Raw genomic sequence first — 14,444 nt, forward strand, 5'->3', positions numbered from 1 at the left:
TAAAATGCAGTTTGTCATCTTTTCATGGTCATCAGATATGACCCATTCGGACGTTCAGAGGCTCCATAGTTACCGTGGAAACACTGTCATCTACAACATTGATTCACCAGTAAAACCCATGGATTTGGATCAATGACAGTGGATGGACACACTTGGTTTATGTTCAGTTCATGATAAATTTGAAAGAAAAAGTCACTATTTCTTCAGTTTTCTCTTTCTGATATAATAACTCTCAACTTGAATCTAAGTTTTTATGAACATCTACATGATCAGCAAATTAAATATAGGAAAGTACTTGATTTACACTGAAAAAATGCAACATACTGAGGATAATATTAGAATTAAAGGCAATAATTTTTTTAAAAGAAAGGTTAAATAGAGCAAAAAATTAATTTCGAAACTGCTTTAACCTATAAAGACCCATTGCTATTTTGTGGCAGTTCCCAAATGAATTTGTCTTTCTATTAAACCATTTTTAAGTAATTTATCACCACTGATTGCAATATTATCCTCTGTATTTTGTGTTTTTCCATTGACAATCAGGTGTCTTCCCATATTTAAATCACTGATCATGTAGACATTCATAAAAGCTCAGATTGAAGTTGATGGTTATTATATAAAAAAATAGAGAAAACTGATGAAAACACGACTTTTTCAACAAAATTTGTCATTAACTGAACATAAAGTGTTTCTATCCACTGTCATTGATTCAACTCCATGGGTTTTACTGGTGAATCAATGTTGTAGAAGATGACAGTGTTTCCACGGTAACTGCAGAGCCTTTGAACGTCCAAATGGGTCATATCTGATGACCATGAAAGACGACAACTGTATTTTACACCAATTATTTACATATATTGATAGGATTAATGGATCAATAGATATTAAACTGTTTAGATCAGTAGATGATTTTGGTCGCCACTGGCAGTTTGGGTCTTTATGGGTTCAAAGTATTGCTGGGTCTTTATGATGCCATCTTTTCTGTCCACACTGTCCATAAATCAGGGTTTTTTGCAACGTACAACCCCCATTTATAGGTGGACAGAAGCTACAAACCTGAAGAAAAAAATATCTGTCCTACAAAATACTGATGATTCTTGTGAACATGGCATGAGTCTTTCACAAACTTGGATAACACAATTATAAAATGTATGGAATGACTGCACAGCTTTTAGGTCAAACACATTAATGTTTCTCGGGGAGACATCCATAACTCTTAAACCACAACCACTGCACCTAATCTGACTGTAATGAAACAACAGTCAAGTGAAAATCTAAACCTCTTGATCTTGCGCTGGTATCTGGCTGCAGTTTAGGTCATAAATCCGCCTCCTGCACGTTAATTAACTAAAACACTTTAAGTACACATGCAATAATGTTTTCCCGAAGGTGCTTTTCAGACATTTAAGGCCGATTTCATCCGGTTGGGTTTGTCTGCAACTCATTCATCTCATAGTATTGTTTCGTAAACTCAGTCCCAATGACAGCGCAACACTTGAAGATTCTTATACAGTCTATTCTCGTTAAACCGCCTGCCGTTATACCGCCATTTTCGCTCACCGCCGACCAAAACCATGCACAAAAATCCCCAATGCATTATTGCCATTAGCTACCGCCATTTCTGCCTATTGCCATCCGCCAGCCCAGTTCCATGCACAAACAACACTTATACCATTGATTCCCGACCGTTATACCGCCAGCGTGATTGCCATCGAGTACACATAATTTTAACAATGCACTGAAACAAACGCGCCAGAACGCTGATCGCGACAAGCTACAAGTAGGTCTACGGAACGGCCACCGTTCATTTATCGCAGAACACTCAGCAGGTCAGGATGTCGGGAAGAGGACGTGGGATTAAGCCAAAGCCTCGAGATGATGGGGTGTCATTTCCCGACACGGTATAATAATGCTTAAAAATGTTTCCCCACTTTAAATGATCCCTTACAACATAACAGAATCAAGATTTATTTAGAAACGCAATTAGAACGGGTTAACAGAGGCAGCATAGACATCATATAGTAAAGGCATGCACATTATGGACGCAACCCGTTGTAACGCCATTTTCGCTATACCGCCAATTTGGCCGTGAACGGAAGTTGGCGGTATAACGAGAGTAGACTGTATTTTTTTAAATCGATGAGGATTTTTATTCCATAAGCTCTTTGGAATTAATCATAGGCCATTTCTGTACAGTAAAAATAAAAAATCACATCCAGATTTGTTGACAAAAAAATAAGGATAAAGAAAGAAACTCAAGGACCCCCAAAACCAAAAGTCACAAAGCGGTCCCTGGAGGTGCTGCAGCTCAATGTAGCGATCCTGCTGTGGCGTGGTCACACGTGCTCGTCCAGGCCGAGGTCTGTCTGCAGTTGAGCCAGTTTCTTCATGCCTCTGTTGCATCCTGACTATGGTGGACACATTGCATCCAAAACGGTGCACCACCTGCCGAGCAGAGATTCCGGCCTCCAGGAGCCCCGTAGCATGGCATCTGTGGTCACGTGTCAGTCTGGGCATCGCTGAGTTATTGCAAATGGTTTTGGTGCTTTTCAGCTTGGCTTTATATACAGAACATGAGCACTCCTTAACTGACCACAGTTCCTTAAGTGAGCAGTTCATCGCTGAGCAATGAGAAAAACAAGTCTTATGAATGCAGACAAGTTTCATTCAAGCGTGACAATAGCTCACCCGTCTCAGGTTGTCAAGAAATTGTCTGGGATTATCTTATACAGGTGAAACTGAACATATTGATGCAGCTCAGGAACAATAAAACACATTCAAGTGTTGCGTTTTCATTGGTACTGAGTATATAAGTTATGTGATGATATAAAAAAGTGTGATTGACAGCTGCAATGACCAATCATAGCCCCAGATCCATCAGACGTGTATGGGACATGTTCATCACACCACAACATGGAATCTCGTGATTTTTGGTTTCACTTTTACATGGTGGGAGGAAAGAGCAGACCTTATCATTAATGGTGTCATATATTATTTAAAAAAAACAACAAAAAAACCTTCCCTCTGGTTGAAAAAAGTCACCTTCTGTCTGTCTCTGTTCTATTCTTTTTCCTTCATCCTCCTTCAGCCACATAATGTTTTTTTCCTGTCAGTCAGTGCATCGACAAGGATGGGTTATTATCTTTTTGGATTTGTAGTTATTATTCCTAGCTTTGTTTTCTATCTCATTCTTTCTCCTTTTTTTGTCAAAGCTAAAGATAAAACACAACAGTCAACTTTAATTTTCCAAGGGGAGATTTGTAGAGGAAATCCACTCTTCTGTTTTAGCTCTCCAAAAACATTACTATATTTTTGGATTTGTGGATGCTAGGATTAAAAATACTATTCTATTCTATTCTATTCTATTCTATTCTATTCTATTCTATTCTATTCTATGACTGTATTGAAGTGTTTCACATTCGAGGACATTGTTTACTCCCCAGAGTCTTCCTGTACGCCTCTATGCTGCATCAGGCGGGATTGATCAGCCATTATTGATGAGAAACATCGATCCGTCAGGTCATTGATCACATTATTGGTGATTAGGACGTCATGAATAAATGACAGGGGGGTATTGAGTGTCTGATGTGAGGACAAAACCTCTCTGGACGGGAACAGAGGAGATGAAGACGGGCGGGAAGAAGATGTGAAAAGTGGGGGAGTTGAAGAAAAGTAGTGGAGGTGTGAGGATGGAGGATGGGGGGGTGAAAATCAGAGGGTGTGTAGGAAGGGAAATAATCAATGTGGAACTGGAAAATGTGTTTAATTTATGAATGAAAATGTGCAGCTATAATGAAACTTGTGTTTTACAGATAAATGATTTCAAAGTGTCATATTGTACCACTATATGAAAGCGATAGAAATGTGTTAATTGGGCTTAATATTTTATATATTTAGAATTGAGAATTAGTTCAGCATCCACTATTGTATCTGCTGATACTGTGATTTTTTTTTTTTTTTTTTCATTTTTTTTTCATATTGAAACAAGGTGACAAAAAATATCCGACATTAATATTCATACAGATGTTATCAGTCTGAGCCCTTTTTGTATTTCTTATTTATACATACAAAAGTGTAAAAACAAAACAACAAAATAGGACCAATGGCCCTGTAGTTTACCGGCCAAATTAAAAGCTTTGGGAGATGTATCCAGATGCCATTATTATCACCCAGTTTCTGTGTATTTATTATATTACAGAAATAGCCCATGTTTTGCTCAGATCTGTAAAAAATTCAAATTCAAACTTGATATCACTGATACTGATTTATTGGATCAATCCACTTCCTATCGTGTTATAATGGGAACATTTTCAAGTCACAACCAAATTCCAGAATCAGATCCGGATCGAAATAATGTCAATACCTTGTGTTGACATCATCATACAGAAGCTGTATCCCAAGTTTGAAGTCAATCAGAACTGGAGTTTCAGAGAGGACGATTGAATTTTTTTCCCGCGATAAGAGCCCATGTTAAATTTCCATAAGTTCCCCGGATCCAGAAGAAGATCCTGATCAGCATGTGGACATTATGTTTTGGTCGTCTCTTCATCAGGGCTGGACTGTAGAAATTTACACTGGATATCATTTATATTTACTGAGTTATTGCATTGATCCACTTCCTATCGCTTATAATGGGGACATTTTCAAAGTGGCACCAAATCCAGAATCAGATCCAGATCCAAATAATTTCACTAACTTCTGTTGACATCATCATAAAGAAGCTGTATACCAAGTTTGAAGTCAATCGGAATTGTGGTGTCGGAGAAGAAGACGATTGAAATTTTTGTAGCGGATGACAGACGATGCCGACGGACGACACATGACGACAATAGCTTACGGTCTGTCGCCCGGTAAGCTAAAAAACCCAAACACGAACTGGGTGCTTAAAGTTGTGGTATTTCTCACTTAAAAACAATCATAGTGTTACAATACCACTGGGTTCTTTAAACATTACACGTTTATGCAGAAAAACATAAAACAAAGAATAAATACAGAGAGATTATAAAAAAAAGGACATTTTTTGAGGAATGATACAAATTCTGGGTGGCTAGAGGATAAAATTTGATCAATCTCCCAAAATATGATAAAATGTATCCCTCCTGATTCTTACAGAGTAGTCCATTTTTCTATTTTGAATATTGATGCTGTGATTTTATAATAAAGATTTTACAATGTTGAGTATGTCATGAGTAAATCACTATTTGATAACACTGGTCAACAACAAATTTATTGTTGAAGTTTTTTGAGCTGATTTAGGATCATTTTGGTGTGCTGAATCCAAAAATCACATTAATTTTGCTCAATCAGGTCAACTTTCTGAACTATGCTACATATTGGCTTTTTAACATTTTTGCTTACATTTATGGGCATTTTCACATCATATGATACGAAATTCTTTCCTATTTCTTGCAATAAACGAGTTCTGAAGATTTTACTTTTGCCAATTTATGATTAATGGTTTTTTTTAATATTACAAGTGAATGAAATGGCTTCGACTAGAAGATCTTGCAAAATAAGCCTAACGTATTCTGCTACATCTGCGGTGAATACACCATTGTACCTAACAGGAATCAAGTCACAAGTTTCATAAAGTGTGCTTACTAATCTTATTTTGGTATTAATTATTATATTTTGTGAGAAGATCAAATTTTTCCAAATCAAATTAGCAAAAAAAACCTGACCTGATTGAGAAAAACAGATGTCATTTTTGGATTTAGCGGTGCAAAATGGTCCTAATTCAGTTGAAAAAAACCTAGACATTTGCAAAAAACATTTGTTTGTAACCCAGTGTAATCGTTCATGCTGTCTAACATAGAAAATAAGTCAGTATAAGTAAGTTCCAGTGTGTACTTATAGGAGAGGCAGCGTGAACTAACAGGAACAAAGATCTAGTGCCTGTGACGTTCCAGGTTCATCTTCAGATTTATTTTATGCTCCAATCCTGAAACATTTGTCTTTTGCTGGAAATGATCAATGAAACTGGTTTGTGCTAATTTACACTAATGTACATACGTTAATAAGCATAAATTACTGGGTTGTTGTCAGACAGTGACTCCAGTCCTGGGTCATGTTCTCACTTAATGACAGACACACAGAGCCAATAAGAGCTGCCCTTGTTTATGCCTGATGGACCCAATACCAGGCAAAGAGGAAACAAGACATTAAACGACATCAATATTAAAAAAAACTGTGACCCATTCACACTTGTTTCTATTATTGGACCTGGGTCCGATGCAACAGAAACAGAAAATATAGAAGAAAAACGCATTCATAAACATTTTTACTATAAATAATGACTAGTAATGGTAATTATAATAATAACTAGAAGCACTCGGAGAGCGCAGACCTCTGCCAAGGCTGATCAGTGGCCCCCCCCGTGGGCCCCCCCACGCCAAAGAGGTTATGTTTTTGCCAGTGTTTGTTTGTCTGTCTGTCTGTTTGTCTGTCCGTTAGTGTGCAACATAATTCAAAAAGTTATGGACAGAGTTTGATGAAATTTTCTGGTCTGCGCCCCCCCTGTGGGCCCCCCCACCCCCGATCACCACCAAAATTTAATCATTTCTTCCTTATCCCATTTCCAACAAACCCTGAAAATTTCATCAAAATCTGTCCATAACTTTTTGAGTTATGTTGCACACTAATGGGCAGACAAACAGACAGACAGACAGACAGACAAACAGACAGACAAACAAACCCTGGCAAAAACATAACCTCCTTGGCGGAGGTAATGATGCATGCTCCAGATTCACACTGCAAAAAATCTAAATCTTAACAAGTGTATTTTTCTCATTTCTAGTCAAAATATCTCATCACACTTAAAATAAGACACAATCACCTTTTCAGTGAGATTTAAGAACACATTTTTAGACAATAGATCTTGAAAATCTTATTTCAAGAAATCTTACCAAGATAATTTTCACTTGTTCCATTGGCAGATTTTTTGTTTAATTTAATTTTTTTTTGTTTTGTTTTGTTTTTTGTTTTTGGTTAATTCAAGCAAAAAAAAAAATCTGTCAATGGAACAAGTGAAAATTATCTTGGTAAGATTTCTTGAAATAAGATTTTCCAGACCTATTGTCTAAAAATAAGTTCTTGTATCTCACTGAAAAGTTACTCTTTAGGTGATTATGTCTTATTTTAAGTGTGATGAGGTAGTTGGACTAGAAATGAAAAAAATACACTTGGTAAGAGTTTGATTTTTTCCAGTGTACATATAATTTCAACATTGATGATTGAAAAAGACAAGCTGTATATCAACTTTATTGTTTTGAAACACTCATGGCACTAATAGAATTGAATGTGACTATAAAAATAACAGGATTATTCCACTTTTTATGGTTAGATTTAGGCACTGGCAGCACTTGGTTGGGTTTAGGAAAAGACACCAAAGCTTGGTTTAATATAAAAAATAATCTTTCCTAATCCTAACCAATGTACTTTTACTGTCTAAAACCTACAAATGTGCAGGAATTGGTATGCAAACTCAGCTCGCTGGAAGCCCAGTCTTGGATTTTGCTCATTGATGAAAGGGCAAAGAAGTAGCAGATCCCTCAGAGACAAATTATATTGAGATTACACATATCTGTGGTTTGGAGAAATGCACAATGGCAGCGTTTTATTCTGTTGTATGGGCTTGAAAAGAGAGGGTATTCAAGTTAATATTAAGAGATTCTACAAAAGTGTTTGGAATAAAGTTTTTTTTTTTTTTTTTCTGAGGAGAGGACGCAGAGGGATGGATAGAGGTGGAGTAAAAGAAGACGGATGGGAACGGATGAAGAGAGAATTGCACTTACAGGTTCTTGACACTGGTGATTCCTCTGAAAGCCTTCCGTGGAACTGCCTGGATCTGGTTCTCACTGAGGTCTCTGGAGGGAGAGAAAGTTAGAGGCAGACATTAGACGGAGGTATTCTGAGAACTCCAACGTATAAGGAGTCAAATGATAAACAGAAGCCAAACATTTGATCTGCTGCACATACACGGACGCACACATGCACGTACACACATATATATATATATATATACAGGCAATTACAGAACAAAGACACAGAAGGAGAAAGAGACAGAGAGAGGGGAAGGATGATATGACATTTATGATCAGTGAAGCAATTTGGTCTGAAGAGCTTCAAAGACAAAAGAACTATCAGAAATACTGCTGGCGTGAGTCAATACCCCGCTTCTTGTGTGCGTATGATTAATGGAAAGCAAGCGAGAGAGAAAGATAAATGAAATAATGGCGACAGAAAAATGTGTACACAGGTATGTCTGAATATGTGTGCTGTGTGTTTTTAATGTGAATGATTTTTTTTTTTAAGCCTTTATAATGGCGTAGCTTTGCTCTGGCAGAAAAAAAACAAAGCAATCACTTTCATTCTAGAACACTGAGGAAACACGCACGCACACCGTTTTTAATACCACCATTAAGCAACATATATATTTTCTCCTCGTCTCTCGGTGATGACTCTTTTCCTGTTTGACAAACAAAGACAGCAGCAAATACAAATAACCCCCGCCAATTTTCTTTTTTTTTTTCCTTCCGTAATGAATACCTACGTATATGAGCCAAATGATTTTTGACATGACACAACAGCCAGGCCTTAACTCTATTAGTGTTGTTTGTTGGAGGGAAGGCCTGGCAGGCAAACAGGGTTCAGAGAGCACAATGTAATTAGAGAGAGGGGAGAACAGAGGTATGAAATATCAGACAAGCTAATCACCCTTTATTCCTGCCAGTCAGGCCAGGGATGGACGCGCATACTGCACACACATGTGCAAACAAAACCAATCAGCAGCCGCACACAACATGTGTCGACACACACCGCTATAATCACAACAATACATGCAGCTACAAAATAAAGACACGCCTACCTGGACTTTTTGACCTTGACGCATACATACAGTATACGGTACTGTGTATTAGTCTGAGAGCACATTGGATTAACAGGGCTGTAATGAACATGCATTTTTATTTGTGACTGTATTCATTATTAATTACATCTATTTGGGTGCTTCTATGAAACCGGGTTCATTTTGTTACCTGGCACTTTTCTGGCATGGCCCAAAATGACTTAAAACTACCAGAGAGTGAAATTTGCATAGTGACTTCTGTAGGTTTTTTGGATTTCTACATGAATATGTTTCAGTTTGGAAGACTGTAGTTTTGTTTGTTCGTGCTATGTGGAATTTAAATTAACAGGCTCAGATGTTTATGTTGCAATAAAACAGGATGCAGGTGGGTAACAAAACATACAGTTTAGATGCTGAGATTATTTCACATTCATCTAGGCTTTTGATTGATTTTTTAGTACTGAAAACCTAATATAGTTTAAGCTAATTTCTCTGTTATTGGTTTAATGATATGGGTGCTTCCATGAAACTAGGTTTATTTTGGTATCAGGCACTTTTCCAGCTTTTTAGACACAGTAATAAAAGAGAAACTTAGACATATTTCCCCCCAGGATGTACCTAATGATGACCAGGTAAATGCAAAAAAATTATATTCTTGCTCTAAGCCATCCCATAATTAATTAATTTTTAATCAAGTATTCATTTATTTATTTATTTAATAGGAACAGTGCATATTAATGAGCATCTACAACAACTGCAGCTGTAAATATGCCAGATTGTAGCAGGAGTGCTAATTTCCATCTGTAGTCCCTCGGCAGGTGACAGGAAAGACGGTTGACGAAAAGGCAAAATAATAAATATTTGGCCCAAAAAAAGGACAGGAAAAGCTACCTAGGTGTTAGTGCATTTTATCTTGAAAACTTATCTGGTTAAAATTGCACTTAGTTTTCTTAAGAAATGTATGTTTGTTCATGTTATTCACATTGTTTTAAAGGATAATAATAATAGTAATGGATTAGATTTCTATAGCACTTTTTTGGACACTCAAAGCACTTTACATTGCTGAACCATTTTTCATTCACTCTCACACTTCCCCTCTGGTGGTGGTAAACTACACGGCTGATGAAAGCGTGGCTGCCAATTTCTGACCACCAGCAAACATTCACACACCAGTGTGAGTGACACTGGAGGCAAGGTAGGTGAGGTGTCTTGCCAAAGGACACAACGGACAGACTAGGACAGAGCAGGATTTGAACCACCAACTCTTCAGTTATTGGACGACCTGCTCTACCTCCTGAGCCAAAAGGACAATTGGATATTTGGATAGTTGGTAGATGTAGACATTTTCATTTTCATCACATAATTTAACTTTTTTCACTGTAAAACATAGAGGAAAGTTTGGAGTTGACACTATCTATATATTATTACCTCCGCCAAGGAGCTTATGTTTTTGTCAGCGTTGGTTTGTCTGTCTGTCTCTTTGTCTGCCTGTTTATGTGCAAGAGCACTCAAAAAGTTATAGACGGATTTGGATGAAAATTTCAGGAAATGTTGATACTGGCACAATGAACAAAAGATTAAATTTTGGTGGTGATCAGGAGTGGGCGTGAGTGCTTTTCTAGAAAAGACAGCGCAGACCTCCGCCAAGGCAGATCAGTGGGCCCCCGTGGCCCCCCCACCCCTGATCACCATCAAAATTTAATCATTTGTTCATTGTGCCAATATCAAGATTTCCTGAAATTTTCATCCAAATCTGGGGCACTGATCTGCCTTGGCAGAGGTCTGCGCTCTCCAAGTGCTTCTAGTTTTGTTATTATTTCACTGGTCTGGCCCACTTCAGATCAAATTTGGCTTAATGTGGCCCCTGAACTAAAATGAGTTTGAGTTTGGTTTAGAATAAAAAGAGGAACATGTCTGAAAACACAATTATTACAACTTAACCCATAAAGACCCATACAGCCAACGGTGACACAAACCATCTACAGATCTAAACGGTTTAATACCTGTTGATCCACTAATCCTATCAGTACATGTAAATAATAGGTGCAAAATACAGTTTGTCGTCTTTTCATGGTCATCAGATATGACCCATTTGGGCGTTTAGAGGCTCCATAGTTACCATGGAAACATTGTCATCTTCTACAACATTGATTCACCAGCAAACCCATGGAGTTGGATCAATGACAGTGGATGGACACAGTTTATGTTACTGTTAGTATTATTGATATCTTTGCTGAAAAAGTCACTTTTCATCAGTTTTCTCTGTTTTTGATATAATACCCCTTAACCTTAAACTGAGCTTTTATGAACATCTACATGATCAGTGAATTAATTATAGAAAAATACCTGATGTTCACTGAAAAAAGGCAAAATACAGAGGATAATGTCATAATAAATTGTGATAAATCATTTAAGAAAAGTTAAATATATATATTAAAAAAAAACCATTTTGGACCTGCCATAAAAGTAACACTGGGTCTTCATGGGTAAATGTGTATTTTAGTCATATATTAAACCAAGCTTCATGTAGAACATCCCATTTTTCTGTCCGGATGCTCCCATATGACTTCTATAATATATGGATATTTTTTTCTAAAAGAACTTTTAATGCTGTTTACGTATTTTATTTAATTTCTTTCAGTTGATATATTGATGCAGAGACTGAGAAATCCTTATGTTTGGTCATTATATTTGTGCTAAAAAAAAATAGATATATGTAACATTGGCCAAAGACGTTTACACAGGACTGTATATATGAGCACAAACACGAGTATGCAGCATGGAAATCAGCCAGACTCTCTGTGGAGAAAGGTAATTATGCACCAAACATATTCATAACATTTTCCTGTCACGCAGTTAAGAAAGGCAGCATCTTATTGGACGACACACACACACACACACACACACACACACACACACACTGATATACTGTGAAATAAACATGCGTGAACATGCGTTCACACACGCCTCTGATAACATACACACTCGTACACAGGAGGAAAATTCATCTCACATTATTCCAGAGTCAATCAACTTTTATTAGTGCTGTGAATGTTAATTGGCGGGCCGTGCTTGGAAAACACAAAACTAATTTCTTCAAAACTAACAAGGTTTCATCGTTTTGGACGTTTCCCTTTCAGCCTTGTGTTTTCTGGCTCATTCCTTTTGTTTGACAAGAGATGAACGTTCCCCCGTTTTCTCTCCCCGGGACTTGATGGGAAAAGTATGTGCCTGGCATTGTATACTCTTTACGCAAAAAAGAAAAAAAAAAAAAAAAAAACAAGAGCTGAGCTTTTATGTACAATTTTGCTCAGCGTTTGCGGTAACGGCAGCGCACAAAACGGCAAACATTTGACAGACAGGAATGGTATTATGATATTTTAATGTGCAGCACAGCCGGAAAAATATTCCTTATGTTTACACTTCTTTTTTTATTTTTTTGAAGGTTCTGACACTTTCTGGATACGCATAGGATTTTTTTTTTTCTACAAGGAGGTTGTGTAGCTTTTTTTTTTTTTTTTTCTGTTGTTTCTGTGCCGACACTGACAGAGCAAATCGGAAACAGAAAGTAAAGCTGCTATCATTCTTCCCCTCCATCTTTCTCACGTCTCTTCTATCTTCGTCTACCTATCTAAGTATATCCATAAATCTGTCCTGTTTATCTTCACACTTTGCATTTCTTTTGTACGGACTCGCTGTGCTCGGCCACTGACAAACAAAGACAGAATGATTAGAAAAGTCAAGAAAAGAAAGCAGCCGACGGAAAACAAGATAAAGAGAAACAAGCCCCAACAAGTCATATTTCACAGTAGTTCCACGGTTAATAAATCTTTTATTGTTTTGTTTACCCACTACGATATTTATTTGTTATTTCTTCTAACAGAAGGAGCCATCCAAGTCAAATAAAAGCCATTATGAGACTCTGTGTCTCTCTGTCGGCCTTTATGATCCCAGCCCAGTGACTGACACCAGCTCCAGTGCTCCACAGTTTAGGCCGTCTAATAAAACTCACATGTCACAAGGCTATAAATACACTTTTGCTCATATGGCTGGTTACTGGTCACCCATTTGTGCAATTGGTTTTGAAGTTATGGAAATGATTTTTTTTAACCCATAAAGACCCAGTGGTACTTTGTGACAGTTCCCAAATAAGTAAGTACGTAAGTAAGTCAGTCTGAGCTCCATCCAGTACACTAACAGTTTGGTTGATATTATGCTGAGGTGTAAACAAAGACGGACGTGTCATCGTTCAGAAGAAAGTAAAAGATGTGATTTTAATGAGCTCAGTACCGCCAAAGTATGTTTATAGTTTGTTTCACTGTGACGGCTATGCATGGATTAATTCCTTCAAACAGAAAACTGCCAGTCATCACTTACGAGAGGCTGGAAGTATGATCTAAAAAAACGAAAAAAGTCAGTTGTGCAACCATGAGAAACACAGAGAATCACCAAAAAAGCGTCTTGAAATTCAAAGAATAATAGTCAAAGCCCAGAAATTGATTATTATTCCAAGTTTGGAAAACATTTCAGTGGAATTTACTGATAAAATAATTATTTACGTCAACACATTTCACAGTAAATATCATGACAGAAAATCACACGTGAAATGAATGTTTGTTGCAAGACTATGTCTATGTATATCTACGCTCACCTGTGGATTTGACCAAAAGAACCAGATCATTAACACAAGCAGTGGAAATGAACATCCTCCACATGGTGTGTTGCAGCCAATAATATCATAATTTTGTCCATTTTAAATCTAATAAATCCAAAAATGTAATAAATAGTTTTGAATTAAATAGTTTTATAATAATAATAATAATCATAATAATAATAATAATAATAATAATAATAATAATAATAATAATAATAATAACTTTATTTATATAGCACCTTTTAAAACAAAGTTTACAAAGTGCTTTGACAAACAAATAAAGGGCACAACAGCAGGATACAAGATGTAAATAAAAACACTAAAAACACTAAAATAGAAGCAACATAATAGGAGAGATGTGTACAACAATGCAGAAACAAGACACTTCAAATAGATTAAATGAATCGGAATAAGGAGTGCAGGGGTAATGTAACATGATGCTGTTAAATCAATGCAGAAGTAGAGGTGTGAGATAAAACAACATCACGTATGAGAATATAAACCAACAATCAAACAGGATAAGATTCAAATTAAAAATTAAAAAATTAAAAATTAAAAGGGACAAACATCACATAAAAGCAAGTCTATAAAAGTATGTTTTAAGAAGTGACTTAAAAGATGCCACTGATGCCACAGTTTTGAATGTAATATGTTTTTGGCCTGGCATTAAAAATGTAATAACTGCAGCTGATAATGTAATAATGCATAAATACGACTGCGGTTCTTGGATATATATATATATATATATATATATATATATATATATATATATATTTTTTTTTTTTTATTTTTTTTTTTTGTTTGTTTTTTTTTGCACTTTTTCTGCAGTTTGCTTGTCAAAAACATGTATAGTGGTTGACACAGTCGTCATATATTATAGTCGTCAGCTAACCCCAGAGTGGTGGAGCATCTTTTCCGTCCTTTCCTTTTGTTTAATGTTTTATT

At 36.5% G+C, this 14,444-nt stretch overlaps 1 protein-coding gene across 1 annotated transcript in view; it reads right to left on the reverse strand.

Annotated features, from left to right (window-relative positions):
- The window catches only part of slit3 (slit homolog 3 (Drosophila)), a 742,110-nt gene that overhangs the window by 355,628 nt on the left and 372,038 nt on the right, over positions 1 to 14,444 (reverse strand). The window contains exon 5 of the mRNA XM_030145427.1: positions 7,794 to 7,865. Within this exon, the coding sequence (XP_030001287.1) occupies positions 7,794 to 7,865 (72 nt within the window). The remainder of the gene's footprint in view (positions 1 to 7,793; positions 7,866 to 14,444) is intronic.

This window comes from Sphaeramia orbicularis, chromosome 10 (genome assembly GCF_902148855.1).
Source record: "Sphaeramia orbicularis chromosome 10, fSphaOr1.1, whole genome shotgun sequence".
NCBI classification, from domain to species: Eukaryota; Metazoa; Chordata; class Actinopteri; order Kurtiformes; family Apogonidae; genus Sphaeramia; species Sphaeramia orbicularis.